This window comes from Hyperolius riggenbachi, chromosome 1 (assembly GCF_040937935.1).
Source record: "Hyperolius riggenbachi isolate aHypRig1 chromosome 1, aHypRig1.pri, whole genome shotgun sequence".
In the NCBI taxonomy this organism is placed as follows: domain Eukaryota; kingdom Metazoa; phylum Chordata; class Amphibia; order Anura; family Hyperoliidae; genus Hyperolius; species Hyperolius riggenbachi.
Genome location: NC_090646.1, coordinates 480487279 through 480512333, shown reverse-complemented (window position 1 = coordinate 480512333; position 25055 = coordinate 480487279). Strand labels below are relative to the sequence as shown.

Below are 25055 nucleotides of genomic sequence, written 5' to 3'. Positions count from 1 at the left end.
GAGCCGTACAGCGCTGTGTTGCGCTGTACGGCTGCTGCAGCCTGCAAAGAGCTCGAGTCGGGAGTTGGCTGTTATAAGTTGGGATAAACCTATCTGAGCGGACCCGGGGGGGGGAGAGATATAACGGCAACATGGAGAGCAGTTACAGTGCCTCCTATCACACAGTGGTTTATGCTGAATCGGCGTCAGATAGGTAAATCTACCCGACGTGACTCCTAGCTATATATGTGTACTGTCAGTGTAATAAATCCTTTCCATCAGCCACAATACTTATCATTAACATTGGTATACATACAAATCTTTATGTTAAAGGATGTAAAATGAAGAATTTAACCATAGTGCCCCTTTAATATCACCACCCACGGTTTCGGTTTTTTTTTTCGATTCTGATGGTTTTGTTTTTCCAATGATCGAAGGCTGCATAGAAACGAAACGTAGTACAGGGACGGACGGCATAAACGAATATATAATCGATCTGAACAGCCATCAAGCCTACCAATGGCTCGATTAGATGGATAAAGAGAGATAATATCAAACATGTTCGATCACTAGTCGTTCGTTTTTGGGGTCTATTAATCAAAACTATAATGAGATTATGACTATTTTCACATACGTTTTCAACACTCGATTCGTTTACCAAACGAATCGAAGGCTAAAACGAAGGCAAAAACGAAACGTGTATTCCCAGCATAAGGGCTTGATTCACAAAGCCGTGATAACTGTTATCACAGCTGTGAAAAAGTGCTTTGCGTGCCTTTTAGCGCTTTTTGCGTGGAAAACGGTTAAACGCAAAAATTTGCATTTGCGCGATAACGCAACTTTTCACGCATTAACGTTCGCGTTGGCACGATCATGCAAATTTATTGCACGAACGCGGAACGTTCACGCACGAAAAATTTGCGTTGTTGCGCAAACGCAAATTTTTACGTGCCATAACCGGTTTCGCGCGAAGCACTTTTCACAGCATGATAACAGTTATCACTGCTTTGTGAATCAAGCCCTATATATATTCTCTAATGCTGGGCATACATGGGTCGACCAGGCGGCTCGATTAGCCACCGGATCGACTCCCGCTCGTCCCCGCCGCAGTCCGGATCGATTCCCGCTCGTCCCCGTGGGTGCTTCCTTATCTTCTGCTCGACTCCCCGCTATTGTCCGCCTGCGAGGATCGAGCGGGGTATTGATCCGGCGGGTCATCAGACCTGTCGGAAATTATCAGCTGGGAGCATCAGCGAGCCGTGTATCCCCAGCATAACACCTAGTTCCCCAACCCTGTCCTCAACAGTACATGTTTTGCAGGAAACCACACACAATCACAGGTGAGGTAATTAGTGTCTCAGCAGAGCTGATTAACTACTCTGCACTGTTGGTGGGCCTTGAGGACAGGGTTGGGGAACACTGCGCCTGACACAGAACTATGCTACTAAAAACCAATATGCTCTTATCTCTCCCTGCCATAATGCAATTCTCTCCCTGGCACTGATCTACCGACTCACACACACAGAATGCAAGATGGAGTGACTAGCCTATCTCATATACAGTATCTGCCTGTGGTAAGATCTCTTGTGATTGGCTGCTGGGCCTTGCCATGCATCCTAGGAGCAATTGATTTGCACCCAGGGCCGAGCCTGGGCGGGTGCAAGGCACCCAGGCACCTGCCTCTGAGAGGCGCCGCCCTGGCCCCGCTCTCCCCCTGTGGCCGCCGCTGCTCTCCCCCTGTGGCCGCCGCTCTCCCCCTGTGGCCGAAGCTTCAAGCTCCCTCCCTCCCTCTAGCTGCCGGCGCCGCCGCGTCAGACCTCGATCAGGCGGGCGGGCGCTAGGACCTAGCACGCCGCACTGATATGCGGAAGTGACATCACTTCCGCATATAGAGCGGGCGCGTCCGGCACCCTTTTCCTGGTCGGGTCGCCCGCTGATTGAGGTCTGACTGAAGCTGCTGCAAGGTGAGGGGGGAGCGGAGGAGGGAGCGGAGGAGGGAGCGGCGGCGGGGCGCGCTCCTGTCACTCACTACCTATCCTGGGCACAGATACCACCTGGCTACCTATCCTGGTCGCATATACCCGCTGGCTACCAATCCTGGGCGCATATACCCCCTGGCTACCTATCCTGGTTGCATATACCCCCTGGCTACCTATCCTGGTCGCATATACCCCCTGGCTACCAATCCTGGGCGCATATACCCCCTGGCTACCAATCCTGGTCGCATATACCCCCTGGCTACCTATCCTGGTCGCATATACCCCCTGGCTACCAATCCTGGTCGCATATACCCCCTGGCTACCTATCCTGGGCGCACATACCCCCTGGCTACCTATCCTGGGCGCACATACCCCCTGGCTACCTATCCTGGGCGCACATACCCCCTGGCTACCTATCCTGGGCGCATATACCCCCTGGCTACCTATCCTGGGCGCATATACCCCCTGGCTACCTATCCTGGGCGCATATACCCCCTGGCTACCTATCCTGGGCGCATATACCCCCTGGCTACCTATCCTGGGCGCATATACCCCCTTGCTACCTATCCTGGGCGCATATACCCCCTGGCTACCTATCCTGGGCGCATATACCCCCTGGCTACCTATCCTGGGCGCATATACCCCCTGGCTACCTATCCTGGGCGCATATACTCCCTGGCTACCTATCCTGGGGACACTGTCTTTTTGTCATTATGTGCATTTACTGGTGAAAATCTCTTATTATGTGCATTTACTGGTGAAAATCTCTCTTATTATGTGCATTTGCTGGTGAAAATCTCTCTTATTATGTGCATTTGCTGGTGAAAAGCTGTCTTATTATGTGCATTTGCTGGTGAAAAGCTGTCTTATTATGTGCATTTGCTGGTAAAAAAGCTGTCTTATTATGTGCATTTGCTGGTGAAAAGCTGTCTTATTATGTGCATTTGCTGGTGAAAAGCTGTCTTATGTGCATTTGCTGGTGAAAAGCGGTCTCTTGTTATGTGCATTTGCTGGTGAAAAGCGGTCTCTTGTTATGTGCATTTGCTGGTGAAAAGCGGTCTCTTGTTATGTGCATTTAAATGGGGAAAACCTGTCTCTTATGTGCATTTAGTGGGGAAATTTTGTCAGTAAAAATAATCTTTTGTCAGTAAATTTTTAGGTATTTGTCAGTAAAAAAATAACGTGAAAGGTTGGCAACACTGGCAGGCTGCGCGGCGCAACGGGAGAGATACAGGCAGCCCACCTCACGCTTGGGCTTGGCGGGAGGAGGAGCCGACAACAGCGAGCGAGAGTAGGGTGGCCGCAGGCAGCCATAAATACAGTGTGTGACTGCGTCACACTCGCAGAGCCTCTCAGCCTGAGTCAGTCCAGAGACTAGCAGACTCGCAGGAAGCCAAAGCCAGCCAGGAGCAAGCCCATGGAAGAGGGGTAGGAATGGGGTATCACATGCATGCGGAAAGAGGTGGAAGGTGTGGGTGTGATTAGGCAGGACACGGGTGTGGTTATGTGGTTGGGCACGGTAAATTTAACCACTCCCATAGGCGCCAGAGAAAATCTTGCACCCAGGTGCCAGGCACCCCAGGCTCACCCCTGTTTGCACCTGCTGATGCCCATTGCGCACTTTCCGACACATACTAAAACTTAGCACCATTACTGCCCCTCACTCTTGCTCGTGCTCGCTCGGCAAAATTACAACAGCATAGCAAATCACTGGGCCCTTCTCGCAAAAATGTTTGTTGAGCAAGACCTGATTTGCTAAGAAATCCAACTTTCCCTCTGTAATCACACACGTGTCATTTCTCTAAATGGACCAAAACGTTGTGATGGTGCTACGCTACCATTCAACCAACATACCTTTAGCATCATGATGTCGGAACTGTCGATTCCTGCTTTGTACTTAAAATGTGGGAAAATTTTACAGACTTTTATCTCCTGTGTGGAAATTTCTTTCTCCTCCACATTATGAGCACCCAGCCTCACAGTCATTTCTCTATAAAGGAACAATCACAAGAATAAAGCATTAGTGTTATATTTGATAGTATTTTAGATATACATTGCAGTATAAAACTTGTGGAATCTTGCTCCTATTGGTTCAAGCAAAGGTAAAGATTCATCACAACACCATGTACATTGGGAGTGACTCCTTCTTAATGCTGGATTACAGAAGCACTTAGTAACAAATTCTTTATTCATGTCTACAAATAATAATAACAGGTAGGGCCACAAAACAGAAAAGATGATTGGCAATGAAAAAAAAAAATACAGTATCTTTCTCCACACTCCTGATCATGTACATCATATCCCTCGATACTAATATCACAAAAAATAATTTCAGGCACCAAAAGTATAAGGTCTGTACAACAGGACTTAAGGGTCATTCATAGCCCTTTTTGCATTGTATTAGTGGTCCAACAAGGAAAGGACTTTTTGATGCTTCTAACCTGGAAAAGAGACTGGTGCTTTGTTATCACTACTGTGACCACAAGATATCCTGTCACTAGCTCTGCTTATGAAGCTGGGGGGGAAGTGGGATCTTTTCAGCACCACCACCTCGAGGATCCTAGGCACAGCCCTGAGTTTGTGTATTCTCCCCATGTTTGCATGCAATTCCTACAAGCATCATGATTTCCTCCCACTCCCCAAAACAAATAGATAATTGGTTCCCTAGAATTCATTTTAGACCAGGGCCGGATATACCATAAGGCACTGTAGGCACATGCCTACAGGAGCCCTGTAAGGCTTGGTGGTGTATTCTCCACAGTCAGCATGCAACGCATGAGCTGACGTGGAGGAGGTACACACACTAGCACAAGGAAACAGGCTATCCCTAGTATAGTGGAGGGGAGGACTGACTCCAAAAGGAGATTGTGGCGCACAGAGCCGGTGCAGATCCGACAGCCACAAACAATACTTTTGCGATAACGTCTCAGCGCAAGGTAGCGCTGAGCGCATAAACCAGAACTGAGGAGATCAGGACAGGTAGACAGAATTAACGCTTGCTAGCTAGCCGCTACTAAGTGACAGCAAGCGTCCACAACAAGACAGACTGGAATGAGGCAGCCAATGCGTTGCAGCGATGGCGTGCCTCACAAAGACAGGACAGGATAGTCAGGAAATAGCAGGATCGAGATAGATGAACGTAACACAGATAAATATACAATAAGTATGTTTTCCTAGCGTATTACAATTACAGCTATCAATGAAACGGTTTGTAACTAGAGTTGGGCCGAACCTCCGATTTTCGGTTCGCGAACCGGGTTCGCGAACTTTCGCGAAAGGTTCGGTTCGCGTTAAAGTTCGCGAACCGCAATAGACTTCAATGGGGATGCGAACTTTGAAAAAAAAAATTAATTATGCTGGCCACAAAAGTGATGGAAAAGATGTTTCAAGGGGTCTAACACCTGGAGGGGGGGATGGCGGAGTGGGATACATGCCAAAAGTCCCCGGGAAAAATCTGGATTTGACGCAAAGCAGCGTTTTAAGGGCAGAAATCACATTGAATGTTAAATGACAGGCCTAAAGTGCTTTCAAACATCTTGCATGTGTATACATCAATCAGGTAGTGTAATTAAGGTACTGCTTCACACTGACGCACCAAACTCATCGTGTAACGCACCGCAAACAGCTGTTTGTGTAGTGACGGCCGTGCTGGACTGGTGCGCACCATGGCGAGAGTGCAGGTTTTGGTGGCTTTACAGCCCATATGGTCAGTCACCTGGCTGATGTAGCTGAATGACAGAACAGTGACTGTCCAGCTGATCAAATTTGGTCTGACCACAATGAGGCAACGACCTTATTATCGTGGGTGTGCCCCCCGAGACACTCATCTAGGCGCCGGTCATTGCTCCATTGTGATACGCAAGCCCCTTCACCACGGCAAGGTAATGATCACGAAGGGGAATGGGCGCATGTTCATGCCTTTTCTTTTGTTGTTGCAGCTGCCCGCAGTGCAGCCAGAAAAATTAGGCAGTCATGTACACGCACCCGAAAAATTATTACAGCGGCCGCTGCTAGCAGCGGCCTAAAAAATTCAGCAATCCGCCTGGAGTCCCGGACCCTGTTGGTGGTGGCGGAGAAGGTAGTGAAGCGGCCTGCAGGCAGACATGCTGTGTGGAGGGACTGGGAGCGACTTAGTCTTCTTGGGGCAGGCCAGGCAGCCAGTCACACGGCGTGCAGGCAGAGATGCTGTATGTGCGGGGACTGACTTAGTCTTGGGGCGGGCAGCAGCCCTCCGGGATCCATGCCTCATTCATTTTTATAAAGGTGAGGTACTTAACACTTTTGTGACTTAGGCGACTTCTCTTCTCTGTGACAATGCCTCCAGCTGCGCTGAAGGTCCTTTCTGAGAGGACGCTTGCGGCAGGGCAGGAGAGAAGTTGGATGGCAAATTGGGACAGCTCTGGCCACAGGTCAAGCCTGCGCACCCAGTAGTTCAAGGGTTCCTCATCGCTGTTCACAGCAGTGTCTACATCCACACTTAAGGCCAGGTAGTCGGCTACCTGCCGTTCCAGGCGTTGGTGGAGGGTGGATCCGGAAGGGCTACGGCGAGGCGTTGGACTAAAGAACGTCCGCATGTCCGACATCACCATGAGATCGCTGGAGCGTCCTGTCTTTGACTGCGTGGACACGGGAGGAGGATTAGTGGCAGTGGTACCTTGCTGGCGTTGTGCCGTCACATCACCCTTAAAGGCATTGTAAAGCATAGTTGACAGCTGGTTCTGCATGTGCTGCATCCTTTCCACCTTCCGGTGAGTTGGTAACAGGTCCGCCACTTTGTGCCTGTACCGAGGGTCTAGTAGTGTGGCCACCCAGTACAGCTCATTCCCCTTGAGGTTTTTTATACGGGGGTCCCTCAACAGGCAGGACAGCATAAAAGACGACATCTGCACAAAGTCGGATCCAGTACCCTCCATCTCCTCTTGCTCTTCCTCAGTGACGTCAGGTAAGTCAACCTCCTCCCCCCAGCCGCGAACAATACCACGGGAAGGTTGCGCAGCACAAGCCCCCTGCGACGCCTGCTGCGGTTGTTCTCCTGCCGCTGTCCCCTCCTCCTCCTCCTCCTCCCCCAAAGAAACACCTTGCTCATCATCCTCTGAGTCTGACTCATCTTCTGCACATGACCTCTCTTCTTCCTCCTCCTCCCCCCTCTGTGCTGCCGCAGGTGTTGAGGAAACAGCTGGGTCTGATGAAAATTGGTCCCATGCCTGTTCCTGCCGTAACGGTTCCTGGTCACGCTCATTCGCAGCTTCATCCGCCACTCTACGCACAGCACGCTCCAAGAAGTACGCGTAGGGAATTAAGTCGCTGATGGTGCCCTCACTGCGGCTCACCAGGTTGGTCACCTCCTCAAACGGCCGCATGAGCCTGCATGCATTTTTCATCATTGTCCAGTTGTCGGGCCAGAACATCCCCATCTTCCCAGACTGTTTCGTTCTACTCCAGTTGTAGAGGTACTGGGTGACGGCTTTCTTCTGTTCTAGCAGGCGGGAGAACATGAGGAGGGTCGAGTTCCAGCGAGTGGGGCTATCGCAAATGAGGCGTCTCACCGGCATGTTGTTTTTACGCTGAATTTCTGCAAATCGTGCCATGGCTGTGTAAGAGCGCCTCAAATGCCCACAGAACTTCCTGGCCTGCTTCAGGACATCCGCTAAGCCATGGTACTTTGCCACAAATCTTTGAACCACCAGATTCATGACATGTGCCATGCAGGGTATGTGTGTCAGCTTCCCCATATGCAAAGCGGCAAGCAGATTGCTGCCGTTGTCGCACACCACGTTGCCTATCTCCAGGTGGTGCGGGGTCAGCCACTCATCCACCTGTTTCTTAAGAGCAGCCAGGAGAGCTGCTCCAGTGTGACTCTCCGCTTTGAGACAAGCCATGTCTAAGATGGCGTGACACCGTCGTACCTGGCATGCAGCATAGGCCCTGCGGAGCTGGGGCTGTGTAGCTGGAGAGGAGAACTGCCACTCAGCCAAGGAGGAGGAGGAGGACAGCGAAGAGCATGTAGCAGGAGGAGAGGAGGTGGCAGGAGGCCTGCCTGCAAGCCGTGGAGGTGTCACAATTTGGTCCGCCGCTTTCTGCTTGCCATCGTTCACCACCAGGTTCACCCAATGGGCTGTGTAGGTAATGTAGCGGCCCTGTCCGTGCTTGGCAGACCAGGCATCCGTGGTCAGGTGTACCCTTGACCCAACGCTCTTCGCAAGAGATGACACCACTTGCCTCTCAACTTCACGGTGCAGTTGGGGTATGGCCTTTCTGGAAAAATAAGTGCGGCCTGGCATCTTCCACTGCGGTGTTCCGATGGCCACAAATTTACGGAAGGCCTCAGAGTCCACCAGCCGGTATGGTAACAGCTGGCGAGCTAACAGTTCCGCCACGCCAGCTGTCAGACGCCGGGCAAGGGGGTGACTGGCCAAAAGTGGCTTCTTCCGCTCAAACATTTCCTTCACGGACACCTGACTGCTGCTGTGGGCAGAGGAGCAGGAACCGCTCAAGGGCAGAGGCGGAGTGGAGGAGGGTGCCTGTGAAGGTGCAAGGGAGAGAGCGGCATAAGCAGATGATGCACCTGAAGGAGGAAGAGGAGAAGGAGGGTGACTTTGCTTTTGTGTGCTGCTGCTGCTTTTGCTCAGGTGGCCATCCCATTGCTGTTTGTGCCTTTTCTGCAGGTGCCTTCGTAAGGCACTTGTCCCTACGTGAGTGTTGGCCTTTCCACGGCTCAATTTTTGTTGGCAGAGCGAACAGATGGCTTTGGTCCGATCTGAGGCACACACATTAAAAAATTTCCACACCGCTGAGCCACCCTGGGATGTGGGCACCTCAGCAGCTGATGCTGAAGGGCAAGTTGGCTGGCTGTACATAGGTGGCGAATCTGGCGATACATGGTGCCGGACTCTGCCACCAGCTGTTTCTGACGAAGAGCTGCCCCAGCTTCTTTCAGCAACTTCTATCCTCCTACTACTCTCTGACTCCCCCTCTGAACTGTCCCCCTCTTCATCTCCTCTATTGGGAACATACAGAGGATCCCTATCATCGTCATCATCGTAATCATCCTGCCCAGCTTCGCTTGCCTCAGAAAAATCCAAATGTGTAGGTCCTTCATCCTCCTTACACGTTACATCCATAGTGTTGTCGCGTAACGCAGACATATGAGCTGGTGAAAATTCATCTGGCTGTAACAATGGCTGTGCATCAGTGATTTCACCACCACTAAATAATTCTTGCGAAGTGTCAAATGCAGCGGAAGTGGTGCTAGTAGTAGCGCTGGTGGCTGAGCAAGATGAGGTGTTCTGTGTCGCTAAATACTCAACCACGTCCTGACAATCTTGGGAGGTGATGGGACGTGCCTTCTTCCGAGCACTGTACTGTGGGCCAGGTCCACACGAAATTACATTTACACGACCTCGCGCAGACCTGCCGGGTGGCCTTCCTCTGCCTCTGCCACTACCTCTTCCTCTTCCTCTACCTGTTTTGTCCATATCGGGTATGCACGGAGTGGTATATCACACTGCGTGCACTCACGTAGGTAGGTGGGTTCACTTAACTGCACAGGTATGCGCACTGATGCGGTGGGTTCACTGAACAGTACAGGTATACAGTGGCGGGTTCACTGAACACAACAGGTATGCAGTGGCGTGTTCACTAAACAGGTATACAGTGGCAGGTCCACTGAACAGAACAGGTATACAGTGGCAGGTCCACTGAACAGAACAGGTATACAGTGGCGGGTCCACTGAACAGAACAGGTATACAGTGGCGGGTTCACAGAACAGGTATGCAGTGGCAGGTTCACTGAACACAACAGGTATGCAGTGGCGTGTTCACTAAACAGGTATACAGTGGCAGGTCCACTGAACAGAACAGGTATACAGTGGCGGGTTCACAGAACAGGTATACAGTGGCGGGTCCACTGAACAGAACAGGTATACAGTGGCGGGTTCACAGAACAGGTATGCAGTGGCAGGTTCACTGAACACAACAGGTATGCAGTGGCGTGTTCACTAAACAGGTATACAGTGGCAGGTCCACTGAACAGAACAGGTATACAGTGGCGGGTTCACAGAACAGGTATACAGTGGCGGGTCCACTGAACAGAACAGGTATACAGTGGTGGGTTCACAGAACAGGTATACAGTGGCGGGTCCACTGAACAGAACAGGTATACAGTGGCGGGTTCACAGAACAGGTATACAGTGGCGGGTCCACTGAACAGAACAGGTATACAGTGGCGGGTTCACAGAACAGGTATACAGTGGCAGGATCACTGAACAGGTATGCAGTGGCAGGATCACAGTACAGGTATGCAGTGGGCTGAGGGCTCACTGAACAGAACAGGTATGCTGTGGCAGGATCACTGAACAGGTATGCAGTGGCAGGATCACAGTACAGGTATGCAGTGGGCTGAGGGCTCACTGAACAGAACAGGTATGCTGTGGCAGGATCACTGAACAGCTATGCAGTGGCAGGATCACAGTACAGGTATGCAGTGGGCTGAGGGCTCACTGAACAGAACAGGTATGCTGTGGCAGGATCACTGAACAGGTATGCAGTGGCAGGATCACAGTACAGGTATGCAGTGGGCTGAGGGCTCACTGAACAGAACAGGTATGCTGTGGCAGGATCACTGAACAGGTATGCAGTGGCAGTATCACAGTACAGGTATGCAGTGGGCTGAGGGCTCACTGAACAGAACAGGTATGCTGTGGCAGGATCACTGAACAGGTATGCAGTGGCAGGATCACAGTACAGGTATGCAGTGGGCTGAGGGCTCACTGAACAGAACAGGTATGCTGTGGCAGGATCACTGAACAGCTATGCAGTGGCAGGATCACAGTACAGGTATGCAGTGGGCTGAGGGCTCACTGAACAGAACAGGTATGCTGTGGCAGGATCACTGAACAGGTATGCAGTGGCAGGATCACAGTACAGGTATGCAGTGGGCTGAGGGCTCACTGAACAGAACAGGTATGCTGTGGCAGGATCACTGAACAGGTATGCAGTGGCAGGATCACAGTACAGGTATGCAGTGGGCTGAGGGCTCACTGAACAGAACAGGTATGCTGTGGCAGGATCACTGAACAGCTATGCAGTGGCAGGATCACAGTACAGGTATGCAGTGGGCTAAGGGCTCACTGAACAGAACAGGTATGCAGCCAGGAAGAAGTTAAGCCTAACTAATCTTTCCCTATATGAGAGACTGCAGCAGCTCGCCCTACTCTCACTAATGCAGGCACACGAGTGGCCGTAATGGCCGCCGCTGCCTGCCTTATATAAGGGGGGGTGGGGCTCCAGGGGCTAGTGTAGCCTAATTGGCTACACTGGGCCTGCTGACTGTGATGTAGAGGGTCAAAGTTGACCCTCAGGTGCATTATGGGGCGAACCGAACTTCTTCCGCAAAAGGTTCGCGTGCGGTACCCGCACGCGAACCACCTAAGTTCGCGCGAACCCCGTTCGCCGGCGAACCGTTCGGCCCAACTCTATTTGTAACGTCTGACTAACATATGTATATATCGGCAATGAACCGATATATGACATAAGCAGGAACTCTGACTAGGACAGGAGTAATACAGGGAACAGGACTCAGAAGGATTCGCTATCTCTTCGCAGAGATGAACGCAATCCACAAACGGTAACAGAACAGGATTCAGAAGGATTCGTTATCTCTTTGCAGAGATGAACGCAATCCACAAATGGTAACAGAACAGGATTCAGAAGGATTCGTTATCTCTTCGCAGAGATGAACGCAATCCACAAACAGAACCAGGAGCAGGGTAACTTACTCAGCACGGGTGATCACGAATACGCGCAAACTACCAAAACGTGCTGGAAAGCTGACTAACTGCACACAGGATATAAACAGTTCGTGTACGTATACATCAGCGACACTGATGTATCAACGTAACGCGAATACAAGGAAAATAATAAACGTGCTGGTATGCATATATATTGGCAATGAACCAATATATGATGCAAAGACCAGCAAAGTATCTTTAGAACAAGAAACACGATCGAGGGCTGAAGCAACAGCAAGACAGGCTTAAACTGAAGCTATGAAAACCCGAGGAGTCCTGCAGGAAGCAGATCTTTATACTGAGGTCATCCAATGGGAGCAGACATGCAGATTCCCACACAGGTGAATGATAATCAGTCACAAGCTGACAGCAGGGAAAGGCAGACAAAGCTATGCAGCTTGCATGGAAAGAGATCAGAACTGCCTGAGCTGCAGCACTACTACTTCCAGCAATACCTGCTGCAGCAGCGATCATGACAGTACCTCCCCCTTTAAAAGCGGATTCCAGACGCTTTTCAAAACTGAAATTCCCAACAAAACAGTCTGACTGATAATTCATGATAACCGGGACAGCCCAGTAAGACCAAATTCCAGAATCAGTCCCCACAAGACTGGACCCATCAGAACCAGAACCTACAGAACCATACCCATCAGTACTACAAGCCCCAGTGTGACACCCATCAGAACCATGATTTCCAGAAGAAAGCCCTCCGAAACTCCCTGAGCGATACCCACCGCCTTCCAGGAACCGTTCAAAAACGCCAAAGCCTTTGCAATGCCCACCAGGACTGTCTTTACCAACACAAAACCCACTGTTGAACCAGTCCAAGGCACCAGGACAAGTTTCCTCAGAGATCTCCCAGAACACTTCGAAGCTCCAAAGAGACCCCCATAGGTCAGAACGCCCCTTAGGCTCACATGGAGAACTATCAAGAATCCCTATGGAACCTAGGGCAATTCCCGAGTCAGGGCCACAGGGACAAACATCAAGATCAGGGCTTTCAGAGACCAGAACCATCTCTGGGCATGCAGGCAGACTGGCAACATCAGAACATGTTCCCACTAAGGAAGCATCAGAGCACGCTAACACCTTAGACACACTTGGGCATTCTGGCACACAAAGAACATCTGGGCACACTGGCACAAGAGAAACCTCTGGGCATGTCAAGGAACTGTGAGCCTCAGGGTCAGCCAAGACAGGACCAAAACCAGGACTGGCCAAAAAAAAATCATTATGACTAGACTTCGCAACTACTGGACTTTCACACAAGAATGCAGGATCAGACTTAGATGTCGCTGATTCCAGCAAAGTCAGTAACAAATCAGGTTCAGGGGCACTAACAAGACAGGACAAATCTTCTGATGTATGCACTGAACCAGATAGGGACTCCACAACTTCCTCTGGACTGGACAGAGACCCATCTAATACACTGGATTGGAGCTCATGAGGGGCTGCAGAACAAATCAGTATTGCAGCAGCCCCCACTGGACCAGGCAAAACTGAGGGATTCCCTGGACAGGAAGGGGACTCTGGAACCTCTGCCACAGCGGCCAGAGAACCAGAATCTTTCAGGATACAGGGCTGGGTTTCAGGAACACTCATCAGACCGGACTGAATTTCTGAGATTTCTATTATTTTGACCAGAGAATCAGAATTATCCATGTTACAGGGCAAGACTTCTGAAACATTCAGAGGACAGGGCTGGAGTTCCTCGGCTGTTACAACACTGGAGAGGGACTCAACAACATTGGTTAAAACAGACTGTGTACAGGGCAAGGTATCTAAGACACTTGCTGACGAGGACAATATTTCAATGACTTCTGCTTCATCAGACAAAGATTCATCAAGTTTATTTAGAGTGGACTTTAATTCTAAGACAGCTGCTAAACAAGTGAATATTGCTGCAACACCCACTGAGGTAAGCAGTGCCTCAGAGTCTTCTGCTAGAGGGTTTGAAGTATCCAAAGTACTGGGTGAAGCATAGGACTCTGCGACTCCAGCTTCACTGGACAGGATCACTGAACAGTCCATATTGCAGGGCAAAACCATGGAAGCACCTGCTGGACAGCATAAGGATTCTGTGACCTGAGCTTCATAGGAGAGATCTACTGCACAATTCATGGTACAGGGCAAATTTACTGGAACATTTTCTGAACAAGGTAATAATTCTGCGATTTCAGGTTCACATAGCAGATGCTCTGAGCTATTCACGAAACTAGAGCGAGGTGTAGAAACAGGAAGATCAAGACACAATGTTTGCGCATCTGAATCACCATTCATTTGTAAAATTGGAAAATTCAGATGCTGGGGTTCTGAGGTTTCTAGACAGGATTGCTGGGACTCGGAAACTGATGTAGTGCATCTATTGGCATCTGCTGGATCAGACAGGAGTTGAACTTTATTAACACAGGTAATTTCTGCAGAAGTGTTTGCAGAGGCAGGCAAGATTTTTCTGGTGTCTGTTTCACTGAACAAAGACTCATGAGTACTGGCTAGACTGGACTCGGAAGTCAGCAGGACCTCTGGATTCTCTGCTGAGAAATTTGTGCAGGGCAAGGTTAAGAAAGTATCAGTGGCTTCTGTTTTACTGGGAAGTAACACTGAGTTATCCATGGTACAGGGTGGAATTGCAGGAACTTCAATTTCACACAAAAAGAGCTCCGAATCACCTGCTGAATCAGCGAAAGGTGCTGAAGCAGGCGGGTCAGAACGCCAAATTTGCGAATTCGGAGTCACATAAAAATCATCCAAAATCAGTTCTCACACATCAATCAAAGGAGCCACACAGTCATACCTACACACACCAGTCTCTATTAGGTTATAGGCTGACTTAATGCATGCATTCAATACCATTTCACTTTTTGCACTGTAAAATTGACAAAATGAACTTGAATCATTCTTCCATTCACAGACCAGGGCTTCCATCTCTCCCCTCTCGAATGGAGGATCCCATGCATACTTAACAGCGAAACATTTAGGCTGATCACAGTCTGCAGATATGATTGTGGCAGGCACATGTATAGGGTTAATTAGCAGGTGATTGGCAGATTCCTTATTCTTAAGAATCTCCAATACCTGTAGCAAGTGTTGGACTGTAGTGTATGCAAACTTCCCTTGGTTCACAAATAAGTTGATTTGTTCAATACTCTGTAATATCTCCTCATAATCATACTCAGATAATTCTTTTAAACAAAAATCTTTATTTTCCCTAGCCAGGGAGGAAAGTTCATTAGTAGTTTCATAAGTCCATTTAACTCCCCTGAAAGACAATTGCATTTCATTATCTGTTAATGGCAGAATCTCATTATAGGTCTCAGTCGCTAAGGATAACGACTCTGCAGATCGGACACGTTTCTTAGAACGTTTGCGTTTTGCCTTAGACCCTGCTGCCTTTGGTGATTTATTCAAAGCTGCAGGAAAATTATCAGGAACACTCTCTGCTTGCTGATCATTTTTGCAAACAATTGAAGGGGAAGCTGATTGGCCTGCTGCCAGGAGTTCATTTAGAGGAAAAGGCAATGGATCTATGCGCAACCAGTTATGGATCACAAACGCTAGAAATTCCAGCGGTTTCTCTTTCAAATCGGAATGATTGAGAACATCAAATGCCCACTGAAAGAATTCCCCTTTAAACAAAAGATAACTTAGCTGGAGTGCCCAGGTTGAAACAGGAGTCGCTTGGAGATCGGGATTGGCCAGGAACCTGGCACATTCAGAGAAAAACTCATTTTCTGTTTCAGAGTTAAGTTCTTCAAATTTCTTAAAGGAGCAGGAACCATAATTAACAGTGTCATACTTTCTGGGAATCCCCCCCACAATGGGGATTGGTAATGGGGTTTTCATAATGTAAGGCTTGGTGGTGTATTCTCCACAGTCAGCATGCAACGCATGAGCTGACGTGGAGGAGGTACACACACTAGCACAAGGAAACAGGCTATCCCTAGTATAGTGGAGGGGAGGACTGACTCCAAAAGGAGATTGTGGCGCACAGAGCCGGTGCAGATCCGACAGCCACAAACAATACTTTTGCGATAACGTCTCAGCGCAAGGTAGCGCTGAGCGCATAAACCAGAACTGAGGAGATCAGGACAGGTAGACAGAATGAACGCTTGCTAGCTAGCCGCTACTTAGTGACAGCAAGCGTCCACAACAAGACAGACTGGAATGAGGCAGCCAATGCGTTGCAGCGATGGCGTGCCTCACAAAGACAGGACAGGATAGTCAGGAAATAGCAGGATCGAGATAGATGAACGTAACACAGATAAATATACAATAAGTATGTTTTCCTAGCGTATTACAATTACAGCTATCAATGAAACTATTTGTAACGTCTGACTAACATATGTATATATCGGCAATGAACCGATATATGACATAAGCAGGAACTCTGACTAGGACAGGAGTAATACAGGGAACAGGACTCAGAAGGATTCGCTATCTCTTCGCAGAGATGAACGCAATCCACAAACGGTAACAGAACAGGATTCAGAAGGATTCGTTATCTCTTTGCAGAGATGAACGCAATCCACAAACGGTAACAGAACAGGATTCAGAAGGATTCGTTATCTCTTCGCAGAGATGAACGCAATCCACAAACAGAACCAGGAGCAGGGTAACTTACTCAGCACGGGTGATCACGAATACGCGCAAACTACCAAAACGTGCTGGAAAGCTGACTAACTGCACACAGGATATAAACAGTTCGTGTACGTATACATCAGCGACACTGATGTATCAACGTAACGCGAATACAAGGAAAATAATAAACGTGCTGGTATGCATATATATTGGCAATGAACCAATATATGATGCAAAGACCAGCAAAGTATCTTTAGAACAAGAAACACGATCGGGGGCTGAAGCAACAGCAAGACAGGCTTAAACTGAAGCTATGAAAACCCGAGGAGTCCTGCAGGAAGCAGATCTTTATACTGAGGTCATCCAATGGGAGCAGACATGCAGATTCCCACACAGGTGAATGATAATTAGTCACAAGCTGACAGCAGGGAAAGGCAGACAAAGCTATGCAGCTTGCATGGAAAGAGATCAGAACTGCCTGAGCTGCAGCACTACTACTTCCAGCAATACCTGCTGCAGCAGCGATCATGACAAGCCCGATGATGGAAAGGTAGCTCACTCCCCTCCCCAAGTGCCTCCCCATAAAATGAGAGGTAACTCAGCATTCCACTGATCAGATCTCCCTTCAGTCAGGGGCACCTCTAGCTACCTAATACTTGGGGGCACCTCTAGTGCATACATATGATTAAGCTGCCGGGAGATAAATGGCTCACCCTGCTCCTCCAAAAGTCTCAGCAGCATTAACCACTTCAGCCTACAAGGTTGAGATTTTTTTACATCTGAGCAACTTTCACCTCCCATTTATTTGCCAATAACTTTATCACTACTCATCACAATGAATTGATCTATATCTTGTTTTTTCCGCCACCGATTAGGCTTTCTGTGGGTGATACATTTTGCTGAGAATTAATTTATTCTAAACTAATTTTAACAGGAATATTAACAAAGAAATGGAAAAAAATCATTAATGCTCAGCTTTTGGCCATTATAGTTTGAAATTAATACATGCTACCGTAATTAAAACCTATGTACTTTATTTACCAATTTCTCCTGCTTATTACACCATTTAAATTGTGTCCCTATCACAATGTATGGCGCCGATATTTTATTTGGAAATAAAGGTGCATTTTTTCAATTTGCGTCCATCACTATTTAGAAGCCCATAATTTAATAAATCATATTGATATACTCCTTTGACATGAATATTTAAAAAAGTTTAGACCCTTAGGTAACTATTTATGTTTTTTTTTTATTATTATTATTGTAATTTTTTTATTAAAACTTGTATGCGGGTATTTTTTGGTGTGGGAGGTAAACGGGATTTTAAATGTTTCAAAATGTATTTATTCAATGTAAAGTGTTGTTTGGTGTAGTTTGCTATTTGGCCACAAAATGGCCACAGTCAAAAACTCCTGGGAGAGAACGATCTCGCTCCCAGGAAGAAGTATGAAGATGGGGAACTTTTTGATCTCAGAAAAGCCGCAGTGTCTGAAGAGACGCATAGCCCCCAACCGTTCCGTTTTCGGCGGGACAGTCTCGATTTGGGGGGGCTGTCCCGCTATCCCGTTATGACCCCCCAGTGTCCCGGGCGGCTAAGGGGGTCAGATGTGCAAAAAAATGATCGAGGCACCAGCCGGCGGATGCGGTGTGTGGGATGCGGGTCTGGGATAGTATTGTCCCTCCCTCCCTCCGAATGTGCCCCCCAGTGTCCCCCTGTATGGAGAGATAAGAGCGCAGCGGAGCGGGCAGTCTTACCATTCCTTCTCGCGTACGGGCATCTGGTCTTCCATCTACTTCCTGTGACGTCACAGGAAGCAGGAAGCGGAGAAGACCAGATGCCCGTACGCGAGAAGGAATGGTAAGACTGCCCGCTCCACTGCGCTCTTATCTCTGCATACAGGGGGACACTGGGGGGCACATTCGGAGGGAGGGACAATACTATCCCAGACCCGCATCCCACACACCGCATCCGCCGGCTGGGGCCTCGATCATTTTTTGCCTCCACACCCATGGGCACCCTTGACCCTTCTCCCCACCCACAATTATTTTTTAATAAAGGATATATATATATATATATATATATATATATATATATATATATATATATATATATATAATGATTGACTAGGGGTGTGGCTGGGGTGTATGGAGACGCTGTCGGCTTTTCTCCGGGTGGGGGGTCCGATCAGTGAAAGGGATTTATAATCCCTTTCATAGATCGCTGGGCTAACGGCCCCCAGCGGGAGCACGCACGGGGGGGGGGCCCGCGGGAGCGTGCACGTCCCGCGGAAGTGCGCGCAGCCTAACTGGACAAAAATTTTCGTCCAGTTAGGTTGAAGTGGTTAATTACTATTCCTCCAGGTCTCCTTGGATAGTGGAGAAAGAAGTGATTCGGCTTCCAGCTATTGCTGATGGCCAAATTACAGGGTTTTTATAGTAATTTGTGCTCAGTCTTTTGACGGCGCCCAAATTACTCAATAATTTCTATTGTGGCCTATGACAGCGCCATTTGAACCCAACACTTTGTTTTTACAGAGCTCCCCTCTAACTACTTAATACTGAGGATAACTCTGGCTACCTAATACTAAGCGGCACCTGTAGCTACCTATGACGGGTAAGGGTAGTAAGAGAGAAGTGATAGCTGGGCCAGCCAGCACACTTGTGGTGCGGTTCGGTGAAGGTTTGTAGGTTCATGGAGGGTGAAGTCTAAGGGTGCCAGGACATCTGTGCCTATAGGCTCCTGTGATGTAAATTTGGGCCTGCCTTAGGCCGGGTTCACATTGCCCGTACACTTGCGTTCCGCTAAACGGAGCGGGAACGCAAGGTCCTGACATGTCGGGAACATCCGCTCCGATGAGCGGAACGCAGGGAACGGAACGAACGTACGTAGCAATGTGATCTTTCCCATAGGGTAGTTATGGGTAGTTAGGGACATGCCTATATGCCCTGGTACTGCAGAAGATGTCAGCGATATACTGTATAAAAACACAATAATAATCCCTCAGGCTGCTTACTATTGTCGCTCAGGCCAAAAATGTAAGAAATTAGGCTCCTGTGATGTAGCTTTTATCACTCAGGCTGCAAAGATAGAACAATCGTTAGTTGTTGATCGGCACAATTAGTGGTACCCGATCCAATGTATGTAGAACATACATCAATGCAGACCGGTAAAAGCTGCTGCCTTAAAGGAATACTTAAAGAACACGTGACACCCATGCTATCCTAGAAATAAAAACACATCTATAAGTAGATAAATACTAGTTCTACTTACATAACAAATGTATTGCACTGTCCACATTATGATTTCTGTGAATTTTATAAAGGAAAAGCAGAGAATCCTATTCTAGACAGTTTCCATCTTAGTTACCTTTGAATGAAGCTAAACCTGACATAATTTCCTCCCTCACTCTTTTTTTCTCCTCTTGCTAATTGTGTATTTTTTACCACCCTCCTCCCAGAGTCTTGAGACACTCCCACTGAGGTCTATACTAGGAAGTGCACTGTCTTATGTTATTAGAAGGAGGGGAAAATAAAGGGAAGAGGAGGAAAATATTATAGATAAAAAGACCCCTCAGCATGTAACTGTTTTGCCAGATGATGGCAATGGCAATTAAAGGGCCAGTGCACCTAAGGTATGTGATAATTCCAAACCATAACAGCAGAAAAAGTTTTAAACGTTTTGAATGCAGGATTAGCATCTTTATCACTTAATACTCTCAGAACAGTTGCTGTTGAAATTCGATTTTTATGGTGACACTCCCGCTTTAAGGCTAAAAATCTTCACAGATCCTCTTTCAGTGTGAGCTACTGCATATTATACCATCATATTCTCGCTCAGGAATTTACATTTAATTTGTAGAAGATATATGGTATTGTTATTTTCTCACAAATATCATGACTCATTGAGTTGTTTGGGGGAATCTATTCTGCCTTTTCTCTAAAATGTATTTCTCAAAACCACTCTAAATAGTCATCTAGAAACTATCTGTATATAAATTTCTTGCAGTATCTGGATGACTGGTATTGTTGGACGACTCATTTCCTTGTTGCTATGCATAGATATAAGCAGGCATTTATGTTTCTTACATGGTAACAGACAAACAGATGGATGTGTCTCTCTAGGTGCCATACACAGTGCCATACTTACGTGCCATTACAGTGGGCTGCTGTCAGAACAATGTCCTCACTTATCAGGACTCCACCACATCTTGATAGTTGCCTGTTTTGTGTATAGAATGTCAGATAAGCCATGTATGGCATGGAATGGGGACTGACTTCACGTCCTCCGAAAATTCCATCTGATATGGAATAACAACAACAAATCATTAAAAAATGAATGTTCATTAGGCTGAAAAAGCTGGAATGACCTAACTAATGCACACAGCCTGCCACCATAAGGCCCTGTTCAGACTATGCGCGTTTCTAGCCGTTTTTCCAGAACGCGTACGGACAGACTTTGTGCATAGAAACGGCTACTAATGTTTTCTAATGGCCTCGTTCACATGTATGCGTATGAGACGCATACGATTCTCATCCGCATTGCTGCACGCAGTTCTGTGCATCACGCACAGAAACAGACGCAATGAAAGTCTCTGGACGCGTATCAAAAACGCGTACTATTGCGTTTTTTGCGTACGTTTTCCTCTGCGTTTACCATAATTTTTTTCTGTTTCCTGTGTGAAAAACGCAATAGAAAACGCATTCGAACTTGCATTTTATTTGCATCTCAATGCGTTCTGCAAACGCCCATAGTCTGAACAGGGCCTTAGACAGCAGTCATCAACCTTTGCACCAGGGATGCAAAGAAATTTCTCAATTGGCTGGGAAAGATTCAACTGCATAATATTGTGCATAACACAATAATGTGCATAATATGTCATTTCTCGAATACATCTTATGTTATGCACTTTATATTATGTGATTACAATATAATGTGGGAGTATGCCATATAAGAACTAAGTAGCCTGGTGCCCTCCCACCCACAGATAACTAAGTAGCCTGGTGCCCACCACCCACAGAGAACTAAGTAGCCTGGTGCCCCCCACCCACAGATACCTAAGTAGCCTGGAAGCTTCCCCCCACAGATAACTAAGCAGCCTGGTGCCCACCACCTACAGATAATGAAGTAACCTGGTGCCCACCACCCACAGATAACTAAGTAGCCTGGTGCCCACCACCCACAGATAACTAAGTAGATAACTAAGTAGCCTGGTGGCCACCACCCACAGATAACTAAGTAGCCTGGTGCCCACCACCCACAGATAACAAAGTAACATGGTGCCCACCACCCACAGATAACTAAGTAGCCTGGTGCCCACCACCCACAGATAACGAAGTAACCTGGTGCCCACCACCCACAGTTAACTAAGTTGCCTGGTGCCCACCACCAACAGATCACTAAGTAGCCTGGAGCCTCTCCCCCCCCCACCCCGAATAACTAAGTAGCCTGGTGCCCACCACCCACAGATAATGAAGTAACCTGGTGCCCACCACCCACAGATAACTAAGTAGCCTGGTGCCCACCACCCACAGATAACTAAGTAGCCTGGAGCCTCCCCCCCCCCTTACAGATAACTAAGTAGCCTGGTGCCCACCACCTACAGATAACTGAGTAGCCTGGAGCCTCTACCCCCTCCCACAGATAACTAAGTAGCCTGGTGCCCACCGCCCGCAGATAACTAAGTAGCCTGGTGCCCACCACCCACAGATACCTAAGTAGCCTGGTGCCATCACCCACAGATAACTAAGTAGCCTGGTGCCCACCAGCCACAAATAACTAAGTAGCCTGGTGCCCACAAGTAACTAAGTAACCTGTGCCCACCACCCAAAGCTGAGTAGCGGGTCCCCACTCCCAGATAACTGAGTAGCCTGGAGCCTCTCCCCCCCCCCCTCCCACAGATAACTAAGTAGCCTGGTGCCCACCACCCACAGATACCTAAGTAGCCTGGTGCCATCACCCACAGATAACTAAGTAGCCTGGTGCCCACCAGCCACAAATAACTAAGTAGCCTGGTGCCCACAAGTAACTAAGTAACCTGTGCCCACCACCCAAAGCTGAGTAGCGGGTCCCCACTCCCAGATAACTGAGTAGCCTGGAGCCTCTCCCCCCCCCCTCCCACAGATAACTAAGTAGCCTGGTGCCCACCACCCACAGATAACTAAGTAGCCTGGTGCCCACCACCCACAGATAACTGAGTAGCCTTAGCCCCCCCCCCCCCCACAGATAACTAAGTAGCCTGGTGCCCACCACCCACAGATAACTAAGTAGCCTGGTGCCCACCACCCACAGATAACTAAGTAGCCTGGTGCCCACCACCCACAGATAACTAAGTAGCCTGGTGCCCACAACCTAAAGCTGAGTAGCAGGTGCCCCCCACTCCCAGATAAGTAATCTGTTGCCATCCACCCCAAATAAGTGAGTACCCTGATGCGTTCTAACCCCAGATAATTAACCTCCCCAGCGGTATGGACAGAAATGTCCATCCATAAAAACATGCTGTGAACAGTATGAACGTGCATACACATCAATACTCTCCTGCACTGTATACTAGATCCTTGCTTGACACATTTTGGCAAGTTACAGGAAAAAAAAAGTTTTAAAAATAAATTTTATCACTTTTTGTAAAGAAATCCTGGGAAAATTGAACGCCGGGGAGGTTAAGCAGCCTGGTTCCCCTTATCCACAGATAATTAAGTAGACTGGTGCCCTACACTTTCCCGTAACATAACAGTCAAATGCAGAGCAGAAGTGGGCAAAGAGTGTTACTCTCCTCTTTTATCTCACTGCCGTACACTATTCAGAAACCCAGAGGTTGAGGACTTTGCTTTAAAGGGCATCTATAGTATGTTTCTTTTATATATTTTTTTTACGTATGAAGAAAAAATATACTTGTTTTATTTTATACACTTGCTTGACACATAAAAATCTCATGTCTACAAACTGGATTCAGCAAACAGGGTTCCCAGCAGAGGCTGATAGTTCTAGAGGAACTGGTTTATATATCCTGCTGTGAGTTGAGATTAGCACACCAATGTGGGTTTATAAAGTTAATACTGAGTGACTTAGTGAGCCTACTTTACTAAGATGGTAATAATAATAATCCGTGGTAGTATGCTAATTGCAACCTATTGGCATAGTATGGGACTACACACTATCCTTTACCCTCCACATACAGAAGATTTCCAGGTCATACCGCTTCCACCTCTGGAACATCTCCAAAATGTGCCCGTACCTGACACCGCCAAACTCCTGGTCCATGCTCTGGTCATCTCCTGACTTCACTACTGCAAGGCCCTCTTATCCGAACTTCCAGAGATCAGACTCCGCTCGCTGCCAGGCTCATCCACTCCTCCCAATACTCATCAACTGCTGCCCCACTCTGCAAGTCCCTTAACTGGCTCCCGTTCCTCCTCTGAATCACATTTAAAGGGAACCTTAACTTAGAGGGATATGGATGTTTCCTTTTAAACAAAACAAGTTGCTTGGCAGTCCTGCTGATCTCTTTGGCTGCAGTAGTGGCTGAATCACAGATCTATAACAAGCATGCAGCTAATCCAGTCTAACGTCTGTCAAAACACCTGATCGGCATGCTTGTTGAGGGCCTGTGGCTAAAAGTAATAGAGGCACGAGATCAACAGGAGAGTCAAAGGAAAGGACAAAGGAAAAATCCATACCCTTCTCAGTTTAGGTTCCCTTTAAGCTACTGTGGCCTATAAATCTACTAAATATCATCTACCATACCTCCCCCTTGTACATCTCAGATCTCATAAGGAAACTTGATCCCTCAGCTCCTCCAACATACTATGGATGTCTGTCCCATGCATTACTTCCTCACATGTGAGGCTCCAGGACTTCTCTAGAGCAGCCCTTAGGCAAGGTTCACAGTGGTCAGTTGCATAACGCACGTGTTATACTGAGCGTGTACTGCAATGGAAATTGGACATAGACATTAATACAAAGCCTGCAATGCAGCGAGTTAGAATAACGCGATCAGTTTCATCGTAGTACTGTGAACAGGCTCATAGAACTGTATGGGCAGTGAGCTGACACGCAGAATTATTCTGCAACACAACTGAGCACTGTGAACTAGCACTTAATACTTCAAAATGTTTTCTGCTACTAAGTGCACGGCTTCTCTCTGACCTTTCTGCATAAGAAGAAACAAAATGACTTACCGGCTGATATGCTGAGGATACAACAAGCCACAAGAAAGAAGATGATCAACCCCATAGCTAACTGCAGGCAGAGTGAGAAGACCACTTAAAAAGCATATATATATACATGGTTATGTTTAAAGATTTCCAAGAAGCTTATGTGGGCAGGTCTGTGGCTTATCATTAAGTAGAAGCAGGTTGTGGCTAGAGTAGTACAGTATTAGTAAGGTCCATACTATCTCTGTATATCTCAAAAAGCTTGTCTAGACTTTATATACCTCGATTCATTTTCCGTATTTCATGTGTCATGTATAGTAATAATAACCTATTTTTTTCAAGGCATATTAGCTCTCTGGTATATAGTCTGATCTTTGATGTCTCTCCTTGGAAAGACACGATCATTTCTCAAACTGGAAAAGTCAATATAAGAAAAGTGCATCCATTTTTCTTCCTGAAATATTGATTCTCTAAAATAAACATATAATGATATGTGTTGTACTAATAGTCTCATATTTTTATTTTCAGTTTAAGATTTGAATTTTTTTTAAACATCAGTCATGACAGTCTGATGTAAAAT

The 25055-nt window shown here is 47.6% G+C and overlaps 1 protein-coding gene across 2 annotated transcripts in view; it reads right to left on the bottom strand.

The window, feature by feature from the left end:
* The window catches only part of LOC137554876 (granzyme-like protein 1), a 41868-nt gene extending 17309 nt beyond the window's left edge, over positions 1–24559 (bottom strand). For both annotated transcript variants that reach the window (XM_068271530.1, XM_068271531.1), the window contains exons 1-3: positions 24500–24559; positions 20472–20622; positions 3813–3948 (exon numbers count right to left, since the gene is read on the bottom strand). In XM_068271530.1, the coding sequence (XP_068127631.1) occupies positions 3813–3948; positions 20472–20622; positions 24500–24554 (342 nt within the window). In that variant the 5' untranslated portion in view covers positions 24555–24559. The remainder of the gene's footprint in view (positions 1–3812; positions 3949–20471; positions 20623–24499) is intronic.
* Between the last annotated feature and the right edge of the window lie 496 nt (positions 24560–25055).